Below are 20,303 nucleotides of genomic sequence, written 5' to 3' on the forward strand. Positions count from 1 at the left end.
CTCTTCTGCTGAGTAGAAGGTACTTTGCAGAGTACTTTGGGACTACGACGCAACCAAGAGTTGGTGTCGCACTGATAGCCAATACCTAGAAGCAAGGGACAATCACCTGGAGTCCACTCTGGAGGAGGAATTACTCAACTGTCCTGGGTGCCAAGACACCCTGTCTGTGAGGTAGGGAAGAAAGCGAGAACCCTGCAGGAGTAGCAGTCCGTGGTCGGGACTCCCGTAATTGACCCTGGCATAGGGTCCAGCTGACAGAGATCACTAAGCAAGTGCGCCGAAGGAATCATGCTATTACCAAGCCAGGCAGTTCGACCTTCACCACCTATCCCCTTTGTAGCTATCAAAGCACCTGCAACCTGTGCGAACCAGTGGTAGGCCCTACGAAAGGCAGGATAAGTGCCTGTTGGTGGCCCGTGTGGACCACTACTGGAGTGTTTGATGTCAGCACTATCCATGTGTGCCGGTTCCAAGTTGGAGGAGATTTCCCTGGCCATCCTACAACTCAAGTCTGATATTAAAAGCATTCTACTCCTGATCTCGGAACTAGTGAAAAAGGGGCGTCTATGCACTTCTTTCGATAAACATTCATAACCATGCCTTTCCCACATACCTCAACCCTAGGCCTCCAGCACGTCAACCCCTCAAAAAGCTCTCTACAAAGCTCAATCCCCCCCATCTCAAATGGAAAACACTTCCCCTCCCCAATGACCCTTCCAGACCCATTAGATCAACACATCCTCTGACTGACATGGATATTCTCTCGCTCCTATGACTCAACATTTGTCGACAATACTCCCCATCACTGTCAAATCGAGGTTATTAAAGCTGACCCGCACAGAGAACCCACGACTAATCCCAGAGTCTTAAATAACAAAATCCTCACACTAGTCTACACCTCCCACAAATCCCTGGTCAACACCAATTCTAAGCTCAAATGCATCCTCCTCAATTGCAGATCCGCTGTAAAACAAGCAGCAGATATCGCTGCCCTCATTCTCGACCAAGAGCCCGATTTTCGAATGTTGACTGAAACCAGGCTAAATATCTCCTCTGCTCCTATCCTTTACCTACTTTTCCCGCCTAACTGTGACATTATTAGGCTAGACAGATCTTGCGGACAAGGGGTGGTATTGCTTACATCTATTGCAGCAATCTGGCGGTTACACAACTCCATTCTGCTGCTCTCCCTTCGTATGAATACTTATGCATCAAGGCAGTGAGCAAAACCAGACAAGTCTGCAAATTCCACTTGTTCTATCATCCCCCCAGACAAAATATTTCCTTTATTGAACAGATTATGGACATTATCTCCACCAACGCAGATCATCATGGCACGCAGATCTTCCTTGGAGATTTTAACCTCCACTGGAACAACTTTAATGACCTTTCCGTAGATAGTCTCAAATCTTTCCTGACCAAATTCGATCTAGCCTAGATATGTGACAGCCCTACGCATGTCAAAGAAGCTACCCTAGATCTAATAATTGGCAACACAAAATCCATCCAACTTGACTGTTTCATCCCTTGTGACTGGATGGATCACCATTGCATCACCTTCCTCATCTCAGATTACGTCAGCACGAGCAAAACGCAACCAAAAAAACCCAAGCATTGGCAAAGATTACTGCGAAACATTAACCTTGATGCCTTGATAACTCTCAGTAATAACATATACCCCCATGATGCTATGACTGACGTCCACGATCTCACTGACCACTACAATGGGTCCATGACAACCATTCTAGACATGGTAGCCCCTTTACAGCTAAAAAGAATACCTTCTAAAGTCTCCAAGCCCTGGTATAATGGCTGTCTAAACGCTGAGAGAAGGAACCCGAGACAAGCGGAGAGACTGTGGAGATCCTCACCATCCCTTGCCTACCTCAAACATCTTAGATCACTTAGGAACCTCTATAACCAACGCATAAGACTATGCAAAGCTAACTTTTTCACAAATCAACTGAACCTAGCAAAAAAAAAAAAAACTTTTTGAAATTGTTAAAGCCTAATCGAACAGCAATCTCAACATCCGATCGGAGTACGCCCCTTGCCGAATTGTAAAGATTTCTCCTCTTTCTTCAAAGGAAAGACATCCAAGATATAACTTGAGTTGCAGTCTGCTTTGGAGCTCTTGCCAATCTCTCCTCCTATCAGTTCATACCCCCCTCAATGTCTCGCACCAGCTCTCACTCAAGCTCTTACCCTCAAGAACAACGCATCTTGGAGCGCTTTCGAAATCTTGGACGATAACATCATTCTCCAAACGCTTACAACACTGAAACCATCAAATCCCTTCCACGACCCTCTTCCATCGAATTTCTTCAAGGAGATCAAAATATCCCTACTCCCTACTCCCGCTTTGGGACAAGATTGTCAATGCCACACTGATTCAAGGCTCTATCCCAGACTGTCTTAAAGCTGGACAGGTTACTCCCATTCTTAAAAAAGCATCGGCAGATGCTCTTAACACAGAACATGTGAAGCATAAGTACCTGCAGTCTATATTTCCTTCATCACACACAAAATTCGTCCAATATGGGCAGTAGCAGTTCAAGCCGGACTGCGCATGGGCAGTGTAAAACCACATTCATTGCCCGCTACCAGTGTGTCATCCCTTTCTCTACCCAACAATTAAGGAGAATGGAGGAACACAAACCTAATTGTCAACATTTAGAAAAAAACAGCAATTAGATTAAATCAGCTTATTTCGACATGTGAAGAGCAGTACAGAAGTGCTTTGGTTGAAAATGCCCACATCCAAAAATTCCTGTGGAAGGAGAAAGTTCAGTCTTACAATTTACCTCCAGTAACGCAATACAAAAATATGCCACCCCTTGCAAATAGGAATATTTGCAGCTTAAATACCAGGCAAACTGTTAGACCCCCACAAATGCCCAACAATAAATCTCTGATTATGGAGTATTTATTACTATCATCATTACACTGAAGTTGTGCAGCCATATAACTATTTCATTTTCATGACATACTACATTGGCAAATAGATTATTTTCAGCTGACCGGCCAATACTATACAATTGGTGGTCTACCTTGATCATCATTTGTCTGATACCTATAACAGCTGAGGAGTCTGGGGCCCCATCCAAAATGTTAGCACCTACACTTGGCAAAAGGCAGAGGACTGAGCCTACAGCTCCCCATTGACCCCACTGGCCCACATAGTACCCATGTGGGCCAGTCAATTTATAACCAAATCATCAGTAGAGAGGTGGCTATCCTGGCCGGATTCCTCTGTGGTCCCTTTTCATAGAAGATGTCGTAGTGGGCCCCATGTATCCTTAGGCCTCAATATCTACATTTATGTCTGAGAATAGGAGTCTGTTGTGTTGTTACAAAATACCATGTCTTTAAGCAAGTCCTTTTCTGAGGGGACTATGGTTCTACACCAGTGCATAGCGACCCTATGCTTGGCAAGCAGCAGCGACATGGCAACAAAGCAAATATTACTGGAAGGGAATGGTCTTACATATCCCAACAATGCAGTCAGCGTTTCGGGGTGAACACAAACTCCTATCCTTTTTTCGAGGTTGCTGGTTGTTCCTCCCAGAAGGTGTGTTTTAGTGGGCAGCTCCATGCATGGTGAACGAAGTATACATGGTATGCTCCACACGGGGGCATATGTGTGGTCCAGCATGGTCTATCTTGTGTTGCTTCTCAGCTGTGATGTAAATCCTGTGTAGGTATTTGAAATGCAGGAGTTTGCGTATATAATTCATGGATACCATTTTTTAGGTCTCGCCTGACCCAGCGCATGCGCTGGTCTGGCGAGACTTATTGAGAGGGCTCCAAAAAGTGCTACCAGGCCAGCCTAGAGCTACAGTGCATGTGCGCGGGCGCGCGTGCCGCGCTTTACCGCAATTACTTTCACTTTCCGCTTTGATGTTTGATCGTGATCGCAATCACTTTCACTTTCGCTGCCCCACCGCCGCTTTGCATAGCCAATAGGTCTCGCTTTTGTGACCTTATAAGTATTTAGTTATGCAGCTGTTGCATGGCTAAACACTTATAAGGTCCCAAAGGCGAGACCTATTGGCTATGCCAATGCTTGTCTTTCTTTATAGTAAAAATTCCACTTCGCATCTGATAGTTCATCACCCAAATCTGACATCCACACCCCGCCTTCCCGACAACTGCCCAATCGCCACAGTGTCAAAGACCATTTCAAACAATCTGGAGACCATCTGGCGGAATAGACAGAAGTAATCAGTTGTGTCATGGTTTTGAAACCCATGGGTTGAACTCTCAGTTTTAAAGACATTGGGGTGCCACTTAATTGATATATTGTTCTTAAATGTTTGGACAGGGCCAGTACACCCAACATTGCAAAGAACATTAGGCAAGTGACAATCAAAATATGAAAGACTTAAAAAATGACAGGTGATATCAGTTCTCCGCATTACTACAATAAGACAGATTAACACCATCAAATGCTCAATTAAAAAAAACTACCAGTACAAAGATAGTTTAAAAGAAGTACTGTTTCCATCTTCTCAGTAAGAGGCAATGTTTCAGTGAGACTAAGCTGGGTCGCAAGCCTACAACCCATAGTCCTTCTGAGGGGTATGACCGCTAACTGCAGGGGAGCCTGAGCTAAGAAAGGTGGGCTAATGAGCAGTCACTAGGCACCACAGGACCTAGAGAATAGGTTCTCTTAAGGAGCATAAGCACTGATACTCAGTATGTGAAACCTAGACGTTTCAAACAATGGGGCCAGCACACGTGCAGCTTCATAGACGGGCACCCCTTCACACAAGGTAATAACATTGTGCTAATGACCCTAGCTCAGCTGATATTCAGGAAAATCTATAAATTGCGGTCACCCCTTGTGCCAAATGACAACAAATTTGACAATACACCTGAAATTCATGAACGTACTTGTTGTAAAACACTGCCTGACCTCCCTACCAAAAAGAAAAAAAAAACAAAGACAAGCCTGAAAAAAAGAACATCTACTCAAAACAAGAACCACCCCCAGAAAGGGACACAAGGTTTCAGATTGCAATGTGTGACATTTTCATAATTTCAGTGTAATTATGAGTGACATTTCAACAAATATGAGCGACAGTTTCTCACAGGCAAAATAAAGGAATGAAGACGAGGGAAACATAAATATCAGAAAAATACCCATTTGAGCAATGAGAAACTCCGAGTTAACTACTGCAAAGCATCAGCAATGGAAGGGCAATAGCGTAATGCCCTTCACCGACTGGGCTGCCCAATCTGGATGCGTGAGGATGCACCCCCCAGTTGCATCCTCACCCCGGCGCAGCATGCATTACACAACCTGACTAGGCCCGGCTGTCTCAGTAGTAGTCATTGGGCACTACCTCGACGTGGTGTCACGAGCAAGCTGTGTCTGAAAGCCATGCCACGGGAATAACAATAAATGCTAGATTGTAGCAGTGAGCCTGCCAGCAGCCTTAGCTCAGCTGCGAGCCCCAAACCTGCAGGAGCAGTGCGCACACCACGGGCAGCACGCACTGCCAGCTGCCAAACTCCATTCAACAGTTTTTAGGCAGCGCTTCAGTGACAGCTGACACTATACATATGCGTGACAATGCATTTCAGTGCGTGATACGGAGCACCACACTGAAATGAGTCAGTCTAACACCCGATGCGTGGTACTTGGCAGGACTGAGTACATCCCTATCAAGCGCAATTTGCAACACTAGGGCCGGCAATCAGAAACAAACATCAAGCCTCTGATTTAATTTTCTGTAACCAACATTGACTGTCTCTACATCAAAGAAGCATGATTCTCTCCCGGCTGCAGCTCCACCTTAGCCATCTTTGTGCCAGAGAACTAAATAATTTTGATAGGTACATGTAACCATCACTAAATCCTCCCAGTAACCCACATCACCCTTCATAAAAATACTAAGCTAACAAGCTCAAACAAACACACACAAAACTATCAAAACCACATTTTTACATCGACACTGTGGGCACGCAGACTGCCACTACAATGAGACTTTAACCACAAAGACAACTCATTTTCACACCCCAACGCCCAAGCCTTAAAAAAGGAACCAACTGCCACATGATGCACAGGTCGAGTGACACTCTTACTAGACAATGTCTCCATTCTACATTGTGAGCTTAAAAGTTGGAATAAAACGTATTGTCACCAAGACGATTCCCAGCTCCACGTAAAAGACCAGATCAAACCCTAAAGGATTTCACTACTTTCTGCAAACTGGAGCTAATTTGAGGCACTCGTTCAAAAACTTAATAGACATAAAAAAGCGAGCAGATCGTGTTTTTTATTTTTTAATAGCTGTCTTATTACATTGAATTTCAGCATGAAAGGAAAATATCCAGAAGAGAATTAAGCCTTATTAATGCCTGGGATATGACTGACTGTCCGAACTTTGTCCCTCTTGAGATGGAGGAATGACATAGGACTCATTCTGCCCCAGCCAGAAGGTTCTTCAGAGTTCAACCGGACATGTGAAAAGGTGTGACAGCACAAAAACAGAAGGATAGAATGCCTGAATTAATCTAACCAACTGGTAAATCTGGCTGGATTTCATTCCAGTCCATTTTTTTTTTACTCATTTGTTCCATTACTGACAGGGACTAGTCATATGCTAATCACTCTTAGCCCACCCCACAAGGGACGGTCTAGACCGAACATTCCGAATCACTTTAGCTTGGACTGTTTATATTGAAGTAGGTCCAAAGCGGATTCCTCCACAACCGATTTCAACAAACTGGCCTGCTTCATGTCCAACTTCCATCATGTCTTCTGTGGAGATCCACTAGTATTTATCTCTCGTCAGCGCTCTCCAACATTTACCTTCACCACTCCTGAAGATCACAGATGATTTCTGTTGAGAAGAGACATAAGCTAATAATACTTTTTTCAAGCTTAAGGGAATAACCCTAGCTTCGCAGAGTTGCTGCAGTGGCTGGCCTGGCAGCTCTGCAAAGCTGGGGATATTTGCTTAAGCTTGAAACACTACAAAAAAAAAATCACTCTACCGCTTCTGTGGCAGTTTGTTGAGGGAAATACCAAATCGAGAGGTACGATGGTAGCTATATCGGATATATGCATTGAAGCAGTGATTTGAAGTACTATCATACAATCAACATGGCTGCCTCATGGGGTCACGCAATGTGAGCTGCGTGAAACGTCACACCGCTTTGTATCCTGGGGTCGATGCGATGTAGAGCTGCACAGGGAACCTCTATGAAGGTTCTCTTGAAGCATCGGCACATTTGAAAAGTTTAATCGGCGTGCGGTGACAAGGTGCGCATGGTCTTCTTATAACCAGAATACATACTCACACCTGTTTGAATTGAAGTAAGCACCTTTACAGTTATGGTGGCAGCAGAGACTCCTCACACTGCATGGCGTTAAAAAATGTTGGGATTTATATTTGTGTGCATCATTTACACTGCGCAATATGCATTTACACACTTTCATATGTGCAGACTAATTTTATATAATTACTTCTGAAATGCATTTCCTATGATGTGCAGAAGAGTAGGTTTTGATGTGTTTTACCTGGGCCACAATTCAGTTAAAAATGCCATTTTAATTAGGATGGAAGCTGTCTCCGTTACTCATTCAGTGCTTTCCCCCGTGCACATAATCTTCCCACAAGCTACGCAGAACACAGTTAGGCGGACATGTAGCAGAATATTTTTCACTGTTATCATTTTGCTCATGTTGAACTTTTCTAACTCGGATGTGACTGCTAACACATTATTAAGTCTTCTGCTGCTTCAATGAAATCTATTTATTCAAATAGAGTGACAATGAAAATGTAACTTATTTGTTCGAACTTCTCCAAATCATATTAGCATTGAGGGAGCTTAACAATTGTTCAAGTATATAGGATAGTGCTTAGGTGTTAAAGTAATGATGTTTATTTTTTCCGTGCACTCTCATTTGCTAAAGAAATTAGACATTTGTTCACACCACAATAATTCTGCAAGATTATTTTTTCCTATGCAAGAATTATGTATAAAAAACCCTTTATTTTGAGTGGGAGTGATTTTGAGCTTTGCTGTTCTCCTCGGCATACTGCCTGTTTCTGTTTTTTATTTTGCAGCCCATTGGGACCTGGAATGCTTTCTTTTTTTGAATACTTTGTAAAACCTTTGAGAGCCTTCATGCCATTGACTCTGTACCACTTATTTTTCAATTTTGTGATAAAACCTTTTAACTTTTCATTGATCTAGAGCTAAATTACTGAGTGGTCCCAAATTAATCTTAAAATAGAATTATTTAATGAAGCTTTGGGAGGTGTCTTAATGCGGGGACACACTGTCACATGAAATTGAGGTTGAATCCCCATCTCCAAATCAAATAACTGTGGGAGAGCTGACTAAGTTAAGCTTTGGGAAGTTATGATTTTTGGATACAGTATTTTGCTCCCACATTGGTGAAGCCAGTATCAGTGCAGGCAGAAACAATTTCACTGTTCAATCTTGATGGTGCTGGTTCTGTACTTGAATGGGTGAAAGCTGAGGTAGTAAATACTTGTTTCCAATTTTGTTGAGACAAGAAGTTTAATACATGTTATCCAAGCTTAGGTGAATAACTCCAGCTTCTCAGAGCTGCTGTCAGCTCCTGCGCTGGTCCTCATCCCTGTGTCCCATTCCTCACAGTTGTCATTGCATTTAATAGTTCTAATGGCATGCAATAACATAATCAGCAACACAACTTCAACCACACTTACCACTCTCACACAGATGGCAAGCAATCTAACCTAAACCTTGATAAACAAATCCAAAAACATGCAGCTGAAAGGCCCAGTCAAACACTGCATAGAAAGGACCTTTCCAAAACTTGACATACTCAAAACTGAACTACAAAGTCAAAATATATTCAAAAACGGGCAACAAACAAAATCCCACCTGACCTGTAGCTCATTTCTTCATGTCAGTGTCTCCCCACTGACCACCTCTTGAAGAAATTATATTGAACTGTGGTGTGGTGTGGTGGTCCTGAAGAAGGTGGCTAGACAAACTTATTTTCCACACCGAAACGTGAGTTGACCGTTTTTAGGAGTAACTCCAGCTCACAACAATACAATGGCTAAAATCAAAACTGCTTCTCCGCTGTATTCTGTTTTGTGTACGTGTAGAGTAGCTGGGTTGTGGTGAGTAGGAAGAGTATGATAGGTGTCGATTCGGTGTCGATTCTGGATGTGTGTAGGAGCTAATGGATTGTTGTGTGGGGGGGGATCTTAAATTTCAATGTGTTCAATATCTTGGATGTAAAGTGTTTTATCAAAGTAATCCATAGAATAACATGTCAAAATTATGTGAAACCAATTGAGGATTAGTGTTGAAGGTGTTTATTGGTGATAGCAAGCAAGATTAAAAACTAACTATGTTTGACAAATGAGTATGCACACAGAGTAGATTTTTGGGGGGACATGCAGGTCAAGTGGGGATTCTGTATTTTGCTTGTCTGTGTTTTCTCTTCCTTGTTCCAGAACTAAGATTATAGAAATAGGGGGTACCTTTCTTCTCGGGTAGAATCAGTACCTCTTCATACAATCATGAATCCTCCTTTTATTTCTTGCCCTTAACATTTCTACATAGTACTGAAAAGTAAAATGAACAACCGACTAGACTGTGCCATCGCTCTACCTCTGCTTGCCAAAACATTACATTTCTGCCCTTTCAATGATCTTGAAAGCCACAGCAAGTCTGGTGTTTGCACAAATGCCTTGGGGCTCCACTTTTGCAACTATGAATGAACTAATCTTTCTGTCTAACATATGCGTTACTATTGAGACATTGCCTCACGCACAAACACATCTATAGAAATGCCTCAAATTATCTCAACAACAAAATACTGAACACCACCCCTGGACGGTTTCTGGCCCAACACAACAAAATATGATTACAGAGCTTCCAAATAGAGTGCATGAAAAACTATGGTAGACCACTCACTCGTATACCAATGACTGCATCTATGAAACACAGGCTACCCTTGATCATCCCAAGAAAGCCACTCATCGCACCTTAAAAAAAATAATAATAATCTTTTCCCACCTCACTGAGCACCCACTCTTCCTAACCAGGAAACACCTTGAGGCAATGTAAATAGAAGAGCTGTATTTTTTTATTTTTTTTACAAACAATGTAAGTTGCTCATTCAACGCCTCATCAGGGGTAGTAAGCGCTATATAAATAAATGCAGATCCACTTGGGCCACAAAGACGCATCAGCAGTGATTCAATTTAGGAGTATCATCCGCTATGCATCTATGATTGTAAGTGTCTGTCTACAAGGCAGCCCCTGAAGGCTACCAGAGCTGCGGGAAGCTGGCACATGAGACTGGCCCTGTGCTTTCCAAGTAACCAACAGGACTCGTGCCACATCCAGTGACGTTTACTACAAGGAAAAATATAGACGAGGGTTAAACAGATGTGTGCTTTGCTTTGTAGACACATTTCATTGATTTAATGGGCTTACAGTGAAACATGGCTTCCTTCTCCGGAGTTAGAAGGCGGTGTAGTTTAAAACCAAGCAGACAAGGCCAGGGTCATCACTGCCATCTCCGCAGCCTCAGGGCCTCACATGCACATAACCTTGTCGACTGAACGTCCAGAAGGCGGCTTGAATTACCGGCTCTGGGCTCATCTGTTATCCGGCCAGAGCCGAGATGCCTGCACTGAACGCACAGGATGGCGGTGTCTGGGGCCCAGGGATAAAGCGCCCATATCGCGACGGTCGTGATACTTTCAGTGCCCATGGTGTAAAAGTGTCCAGACAAGCAGAGTGATGGCTCTTGAAAGCCCAGGAGTACAACGCATTGATGGCTAGAGCGGCCTGCGCTCGGCTCTGTGGTGAAATGGCACTTGGACATGCAGAGGTTGGCGCGCAAGATGTTGCCACAAGCCATTGCCCGGGACAGGACTGCAGAAGAGCTTGCCTCCTTTTAACGCGAGCCCACATGAATGGCAAAACGCACTATGAGCTAATCTCGCCCGGTGGTCTGGGAAGGCGGTACATATTCTGTGCTAGAGACCCTGACAGGCAAGAAGCCCACGCTCGGTCTTGCAGTCTAGCTGTTGTAAGCTTCAGCTATCTAGTGTATAGCAGGACCTTTGGTAATATAATAATATGCGCAAAGGGAAGGACCTTTGGTATCTGCATATTGTCCGGTAGATGTGGCATTCTTTCATTTATGTAGGGAATACCAATGCCAGACAAGTGCGCAAAATAACGCGCGGGCTTTGACAGCATTCCTTATGTACAAGAAAGAGAACAGACACTGAAAGATAAATATTAAATACATTTAAAAAAAAAAAAAGACAGCAACAGACATGAGCAGCGTGAATGCAAAATGGTCACATTACTTTTACAACAGTTCGGCTGCAAACGCAGCCCAAGAACCAAGCTTACGAAAGCTCTGCGCTCCCCGAGTCCACCCCCCCGTGCATTTCCTTAAGACAATATAATGCACCTCTTAATTCTCTGAGACAACCGCGCGCAGTGCAACCTTTCTTCTGCACGTTCCAAACAGCTGTCTACACAACGACACATTGCACAAGACATTATCAATGGAAACAGATCGACAGGCCCAGGAGCCCTTTCTATTTCCCAATCTGCTGCAACGCCGTCGAATTTACGTAACCTTCAGCTCTGTCTTTACTCTCCCATCGAAACCTGTCATATTGTGTGCCTGCGCCCGCATGCGTAAAATGCGCATGCAGTGCATGTGCGCGCGTACACAATTTCTGTAGGTATTTTTATGTGCAGCATGTTTTCTTACAATAAGTATGTATGTACATTTTTGTAGCCCTGCACTGTGTGAATGTGCAACGTGAGATCCAAGCGTATGCGCGTCGGTAAAGCCTGTGCAAGGTTTGTGCCCTCCAGTACTGTATGCGTAATCTATGTTCGTCTGCGCCTGTACACAATGCATGAGCGCCTGGTGAGCCACCCGTTTCTGAGAGTGTCTGCGGTCTGCCTGGGCAAGGTGTGTTGTTATGCGATGTATGTGGAGGGACGATGAGCGTGCATGATATGGTCGTTGCATGTTGATGATTTACAAAGAGAGAGGGCGGAGGGAGGGCAGCACCCCCACTCTTGCCTTCCTCAGTCTCCCCCTCCCTGGTCTCACCTTCTCTGGCTTTCAGCAAGACCGTGTTGGCCACGATGTTTTCCAGCTCCATTGACAGGCTGAACTGTGGAGGTAGCACTGCAGCAGCAGCAGCAGGAAGAGGCGGGAGGGAGGGAAGGAGGGGGGAGACCACAGGAAGAGCGAGATATGGCAGGTCAGGAGCAGAGGGTGTGATTGCAGGTTAGGATCAGGAGGGTTGAGACGGCTGGTCAAGAGCGGGTGGGTGTGGTACAGCCAGTGTGGCTCAGACTGGTAAGATTACAGGACATGACCTGAAGGGGTGAGATATGGCAGATAAGAGCCTGATGTCACAACTGGGGCAGATGAGATATACAGTAGGCGAGATGTGATGGATGATAGATAAAAAAAATGTGACATATGACAGACAGGTCATTGGAAGAGAAGACTACAGACCAGGTGAGACACAGAAGAGGAGGCGGCGGAGGTATGTCTGATTAAGACTAAAGGGAGGTCAAAAGCTGAAAGGGAAGTATGCCAGGTGAGCAGCAAAGGTGTAATATTTGGCGGCAGGTGAAGACTCGAAGGATAAGAGAGGAGGGAGGGAGGGAGGCAGGCAGAAGGGTGAGATTAGACGGGCGAGAGGTATCCGCAGTGTGATTTGGCAGTTTTAAAGGGAAACAGAAAGATGGGAGAAGAGTGGTGAAAGAGGAAACGCGTATATGTGGGATAAAGCGTACCAGGACCCCAGGAGACCAAACATGACAGACGAGGAGAGCAAGGTACAATATGAGCCACTAAGGGAAGATGATTTCAGGGAAAATGTCTCTGGAGAAGAGACCAAGAGAGAAGCTCTCAGTAAAGCAACACTAAGGGTCAAAAGAGGCTAATGCATATCACTGGGAGTAACTCGGGGGCTCCAGAGAAGACGTAAATAAATTCTGCAAGGGAGTGAAGAGGGCACTAAAGAGAAGAAGGTGGCAGGAGGGGGTAATAGAGGAGAGAGCACACGGAGTGGGGTCGTGGAGGGGCGGGGATCCGAATTACAATGGGTCTCGGGGCATTAAAAGCGGCAACAGTGGAAAGGAAAAGAGAAGCAATTGAAGGGAATGGTACCAGGGTCAGGGGTTGTCACTGGAAGAAAGTGGGTACTAGTCTAGATACAGTACTAGATGGGTAGGGTACCCTTGGGAAACACCGAAGAACCACTGGAGGGGTGGGACATTAGAGGGCAGAGGTAAAGGGGTGTGTACTAAAAAGGGAAAGGAACTAGAGGCAGAAAAGAGAGGGGGGGTTGAATCACTTCATTAAATCCGGGAGGTACTAGGGGACTTAAGGTGCGAGGCAATGTAGGAGAAGCCCGAAGTAGGAAGGGAACAGTAAGGGGGGCGGGGGGCGCAGACGACACAAGGGCGGACGGGTAAATGTGGACAATATCGTTGGCAGTGGCCGGTACTGGGCACTCCTCCCTCCTGCCCTTAGTCCAGCGGGTTCCTCTTCCTCGGCGTGCTGTCTCCGGGGCTCGCCGCCCCTTTCTCCCCCGCCCTCATCCTCGCTCTCCAGCGGTGCAAGCGGCCCGGAGACTCCTCAGCTCTCCATCCCTCCCCCGGAGGTGTGAGGCAGAAAGGGCACTGGGCGCATGCGTCACTAGACTAGCCGCCATGCCTCTGAAACCGCTGGGGAAGGTAGCATGCCGGGAAATGAAGTCCCATTGTCCCTTGGCTAGATCGGACCGACCAAGGACGTGTTATGGAGGAATCAATCATAGCTCTGAACTGCAAACTGTTAAAAACTGTCACTCCACTCAAGTAATGGAGAGGATTCCGGGACCATGCAAAAAATGCTCGTTTGATTCAAAGGTGTGCGATTGTCCACACCAACTCCACTTTTGCTTGATAAAGTAGCCAGGGGCATAGCTTCAAAGAGGTGGAAAGGGGTGGAGGATTTGTTACATCACCTTAATACATATTTTCTGTGGTATATAGTCGGGTACGGGTGTTTTAAGTCTGGTGTGGTGAGGTGCTTGTCGGATTTCACTTGGGATTTTTACATACACATATTCTGGTCTCTGTTTCCAAGGTCTTAAAGAAGGGTTATTTTACAAAACATTTAATTACAACAACACCTAATCATCCACACTACTCTCCCTTTCTACTGCTCCTTAAGGACCCCCTCCTGCCCTGTTTCTCGTACAAGGTATTTTAACCAGCGTAATTGTTGGGAAATCTGAAGTTCACACCCCACCCCAAACTTACTGCCCAAACTACGCCCCTGAAGGTGCCTTGGCCATCTCCACCTGTTTTTTATTAAAACACATAATACCAACCATCTGTACCCACTGCGATGTAGGAAATTACAATTGACCTAATCAAAATGGTTTCCATTGGTTCTCATTCCGGCATGTGCATAACGGATAAGTTTCCGAGGATATGATGTATGTTATGTGAATTATTTTTCTATAGCACTCGATTGCCAAAGAGGCGTCTGGGGCCTGGCTGATTTAGAAGAAAGGAAGCCACAAAATCTGAGCGTTATTTAGAAGAATACAGACTTGTTTTCAAGGCTTTCCTGAAAGCCAGAAGACCCTGCATCACTTTGCTATACAGAAGAAGAAGAAGAGCATTCCAGGCTTTCAATGCTCCCAACACAAAGCCTCTGCCACCCCTGGTCATCCAACTGAAACTGGGCACTGCCGCCAGTTTGACAGGGGCAGAGCGTAGGAACCTACCTGGATTATAGTAGCTGAAGCTCTTCCTCAGAAAATTGGGACCTTGGTTATGCAGTGCTTTGTATACAATACAACATGCTTTATAAGTGACCCTCTGTCTAACAGGGATTCTTTGAAGTTCCTTAAAAAACTTGGAGAAGGATTAATACTTAGGAATTTTGTGATGCACACGGGCTGCTGCGTTTTGCAGAGTTTGTAGCTTGTTGAGTACATGCTGGTGGGTGTTAAGATACAGCCCATTGCAGTAGTTGATTCTAGAGATTACCAGAGAAGTGACTTCAGTTTTCTGCAAATAAGCTGTAATAAAGTATATAATCTTCTAGATCCACCTGAGAGTACAGAAGGGTGCAGAGGTAACTGCATTAGCCTGATTGGTGTACGTCAGTTTGTCATTAATGAGGACTCCCAGATTCTTGTTTGTCTTGACTGGATTGGGAAGTGAGCCTAAGTCAGACAGCCACCAAACCAGAGACCAAAAGGAAGACTGGGCCCCAAAAAGCAAGACCTGACTTTCGAGAGTTTAGTTTGAGGCAATTCATGGACATCCATCGACTGACTGCTTAGATGCAGTCACAGAATCTCACACTGACCCCCCATGTCCTCAGTGGCAAGAGAGTACAATTTGAGTGTTGTCTGCATACGACGTCAAGGAGAAGCCAAATGATCTTATAAGTTCAGCCAGTGGAGTTGGTGCAGATCGGAGCTTCCGAATCCCCTCTACTTCCACGGACGGAATGATTCCGCAGTCACACACGCATACACACATCACACGCTGGTGGGGCCCATTACACCAACATTCACCCTATAAATCACTCTATCCGTGCCTTTGCAGAGGAGAAATGCACTTTCCGCCCTACAATTATCCAATCTGCCTGTACTTTGAGGTCAATGGCATCTGTTTAGTTGCTTATAAATCTAGCGAAATACATTTCAAAGAATATACACAATAATTCAATAAACATGACAAGAAATAACCACCCGAGCCAGGAATTCAAACAGAGTGTTCATTTATCTAAAATTATTGCAAGGAAAAGCCAATTAAATTCAAATTAATTTCTTTCATAATTACCTATTCTGTCTAAATGTCAGATCCTAAGTCAGAACCGATCCTCAGTAGAAGTAACAGAGTTCACTGCAGTCATGTAGAGTCTCCGTCCTCTCCGTCAGCATAGGGACCTCGCATCATCAGCTCGGGAAGAAGTGGCACTAGACCTCTCTAGTCTACTTTCTTTTATACTGTAAATTACATTCTAAAAAGTATCATTTCTTTATTCAGAACGGATGAAATAGCGAAAATAATGTCGTCTTGCAACATGAGCAAAAGTTCCCAAATATTGTCTGTCTTCAATGATGAATAGAAAATGTAATGTCCATACTTTTATCCGTTACTTCTACGGATGTTTTTCCCAGATCAAATGTATCATCTTATGAGACCACCGAAAGTTCATGTAGTCGGATTTATTCAGTTGCTACAGTTTCCTCATCCAGGGGTTTTTGGCTGTCAGCCTGGATTTGTCGTCATATTCATAGCTCTTTTAGTTCGACAAGAGGGCAAGGTCACAGGCAACACGAAGCCTTCTTGTAAAATTTTCCATTAAGTCATCCTCTCGACTGCAGGCTGCAGGAGGTGGCCATCTTTCAGTAGGCCACAATTGTCAACTTAAGAGTAAAGAAACACAAACACAATTACTGCATAGAAATGATTAAACAGTGTTATTCCCCAGCTAATACCCTTATGTGTGTGTATTTATCTAGCCATTTGCGACATCATAAGCTATTAATGCATATTAATTATAAGCGCAAAATACCATAACATCACATAAGCAACATCGTTTTCTGTCAGTTTGCTCACCAACTTAGTTAACTTGTTATTTAGCCATGCAATAGCATTTCCCACGTGTAATTCTCTTGTTAATAAGGTTGATTAGTCAACATTCGACAAACTATTAATCATTAACTATTATTCATTAATACCTTTAATTATAACATGCGAAAATGAAACAGGTATTCCGTTTTGGAGTAAAAACCCTGCTCCATCAATCCCCCCTTTGGTGATATATAATCACCACAAAAATCAAAAACCCCAAAAATCAATTTAATTTCCCCTTTTTAGAAGAGTTTGAAATGTCTTCTTGTTCTTGTCTTAGACCCTAGTTTCCATCTCATCTTCCTTTTTAGTTTCTATATACATGCTTTCTCTTAGTTCTTCAAGTTCTATTTCTTGTGGATCTCTTTCTGATTTCTTTTGTCTCTTTTTAACATTTTCTTTTATAATTTTCTTTTTATTTCTTCTATATCTACAACACATACATCCTAATCTAAGAATCAATAGTGCAACTATTACACATGTTAATGGAAATAATATCTTACCAAAAATGGTACTACCTATTTTAGCTATGAAATTCTTTATAGCAATCATCTTATTTGCCATTTTAGTCCAGATACTTTCAGCTTCAAGTGGTACTAATTCTTCATGCGAATCAGTAATATTTTTGATATAGACTTTTAGATCTTTGCTTTCGTCAGGAATGTAAGTGCAACAATGTTGAACTTTCAGCATTCCACAGACTCCACCCTCTTTTGCCAAAAGAATGTCAAGGGCAAGTCGATTTTGCATTGCCATAGCGCGTAAAGCAACCATTTCAGAATTTACCACAAGGAAGCCTCCAGCGGTGCTTGCTGACAAGCGATCTACTACTGTTGACAGCTTCCGAATGCCAAATGCATTCAAAGAAATTCCCACTGCTGGAATTAAAGCTCCAAAAATATCTCCTACAATTTCTGTCCATGTTTCTCTTCTATAGCGTGTTAATGGGTTAGAATGTTCAGCATCATCTACTCTATCCATGTGAAAAATCTTTGGAAAGACCAGGCCAACATAGCATGTACCAAACCAATGGTCAGGCAAACGGTAATAAGCCTTGTTCCCACAAATATAATACACTCCCGGAAAAACTGGATCTTCTCCTCCTCTAAATCCCCATCCGGTTGCAATAAAGTATGTATCATGGCACTCACTAGTCCCTATGAAATAATAATCATATTGGGATCTCTTCCTGGTAATACACCGTTTTCCCTTCTGTGGGGCATCTATAGCCATAGTTGGACTGGCTCCATTTTTCAACTCCTTTTCTTTCTCAATATCCCACATTGTCTCACTCATTTTATGCCCTTCTGCTTTCTTGTGCATGTTCAATCTTCTTCTCTCAACCATGTCTAGAAAATTCTTCTCTTCTCCTTTCAAACTGCAAGTTAAATTATTCTTAAAAATATATTCTAACGTTAATTCTTTTGTTTCTAGAAAAATCTCACCTAAAGTGTTAGCTTCTTTTGCAGGATTTAGTGCTTTATTCATAGGCAACTGCCCAAGAATATTATCTATATTAGACATATTGTAATCTAATCTCCCTAACTGATAAAATATACTAATCAACACACTACAGGAAATTCCATACGTAGCCGGAAGATGATGATAAGTCACTCCTTCCGAAACAGAGGCAGGTAATTGCATGCAGATGTAGCAATCCCTTACTTCCATTTTCTTTACGTACTCATACAATAATTTAGAAAAAACATTGCTAGAAAAATCATTAATTGACCTATCCTTATGTATATGTACATTGCTAATTCTAGTCGGTACTATTTTCTGTGAACTTTTCCCTATATTAGTTTTGTTCTCAGTATGACCTTCTAAAGTGTCTATAGTGACTCTAAATGAAATCAACAGAGCAAGCACGCTCCAAAGCAGCATTAATAAACCTGTACAGCAGCAGCACATCTTGCACCATCTTTTAAGAAAGGTACATCTATTTTTATTCTCAGTGTTAGCCATTTTGTTAATTTGACCGTGTCTTTTGACTTAGCCTCTTCTACTCCACTACTGAACTTTTCAGGGCAGCAAGTACCCAACAGATTATTTCAATCTACTAATTTTTAGTATTTTCTTCTTCTTCTGTTCTCCAAGTGAACTTGTTTGGATTCACTCAATTTGGATTTTCATCACTTTTTACTGTTTCATCATCATCATCAAACTGTATCAAGTCCTGAACATCCGTCTCTTCTCCAATGTCGGACAAGATAACTCTCAGGATTCCCACAGCTTCTTCTTCAGCAACCTCCTTCAGTACAGCCTCCTCTGGACTTTCTTGACTGTCTGCCTCTTCTCCTTGTTCAGGCAGTGCCACATACGTCCATTCCGGTGACTTATACCTCTGATTTGGTTTTCTTATTCTTTTTTCTTTCTCCGGTATCTTTGTTTCTTCTTCTTTGGTTGGGTTTTGACTTGACACTTCGTTCACTTGCTCAGCTCTTGAAGAGTTAACTCGTGTCAGTCTGTACCTTAGTCTCTTTATCTTATTCGGCCAAAGATCTCCTTTTGCATTTCTCTTTTGTTTTCCTTCTTTATTGTTTCTTTCTCCAAGCCAAGTTCTCTTTCTCAGAACTCGTCCTTAATGTATCTCATTGTCACTTTCATCTGATTCTGTTTCAATTGCTTCTTGTTCGTTATCAGCTTTCTTTTCTCCAACAACTTCCTTTTCTCCAACAGTTTCTTTTTCCACCAATTGAGATTTCCCTACTTCTGTCCCTCCTCGGGTCTCCGACACGCAATCTTCTTGCTGTCTACTTGTCCCTTCACCTAGCTTGTTGGTGCTGTTCCCTACACCTCCTCGGGGTTTTTCCGCAATCTGTCCCTCACTATCTTTGTCTGACCCCTTTTCTTCAATATTTATCTCAGGTGGAATTTGTCCACTTTTCTCATGTGATTCGGATATCTCTTCTGTTGGAATGTTCTTTTCTTTTCTTTCTTTCTTTTTGTGTTGGTCACTGTCAATTGGAACCTCAGGCAATTCTTCTGAGTCTGAACTCACTTCTGCAGTTTGTACTGTTCTCTTCAGAACTTATTCAGGTGGGATGAAAGCTTCTCTTGATTCGCTCTCCCCACTTTCAGGATTCTTTTTCCTTCTTACTGCCTCATTGTCTGCATCATCACTGGAATCAGATTCTTCAAAGTATTCCTTTCCAGTACCATCTCTTGGATTTGGAACTCTCAGTGTGTGGCTTGCATGTATCCAATTTTTCACACCTGCGCACTTCACAGCAGTCGTTGTGATCAAGATGACTTGTCTTGGTCTTCCCCACCTTGGAACCAGGCAATTCCGTCTTCTGTGGACTTTTATCCTTACCCAGTCCCCTGGGCTCAGATCATGGGCTGGTTTCTTTTCAAGTGTGGTGGCGTCTTCTCCAACCTGGTGAAACACAGAATGAACTTCGTCAGCCAGGCCTTTGCAATAATCCAAAATCATGTCATCAGTTATAGTCATCAGCTTGTTCACTGGTACATATGCATGCCTCATAGCGCGTCCCATGATAATTTCATGTGGACTCAAACCTGTTGTTCTGTCTGGAGTAGACCTAATGGTCATCAGGACTAGAGGCAAGACATCGGGCCATTTCATTCCTGTGGCTAAGCACATTTTGCCAATTCTGTTCTTGATAGTCCCA

At 43.4% G+C, this 20,303-nt stretch overlaps 1 protein-coding gene across 1 annotated transcript in view; it reads right to left on the bottom strand.

Annotated features, from left to right (window-relative positions):
- GRK5 (G protein-coupled receptor kinase 5) overlaps nt 1-13,675 on the bottom strand; it is a 481,725-nt gene extending 468,050 nt beyond the window's left edge. The window contains exon 1 of the mRNA XM_085602911.1: nt 12,116-13,675. Within this exon, the coding sequence (XP_085459037.1) occupies nt 12,116-12,167 (52 nt within the window). The 5' untranslated portion in view covers nt 12,168-13,675. The remainder of the gene's footprint in view (nt 1-12,115) is intronic.
- Nucleotides 13,676-20,303: the final 6,628 nt, after the last annotated feature.

Source organism: Triturus cristatus, chromosome 1_2, assembly GCF_964204655.1.
Source record: "Triturus cristatus chromosome 1_2, aTriCri1.1, whole genome shotgun sequence".
Taxonomy (NCBI): Eukaryota; Metazoa; Chordata; class Amphibia; order Caudata; family Salamandridae; genus Triturus; species Triturus cristatus.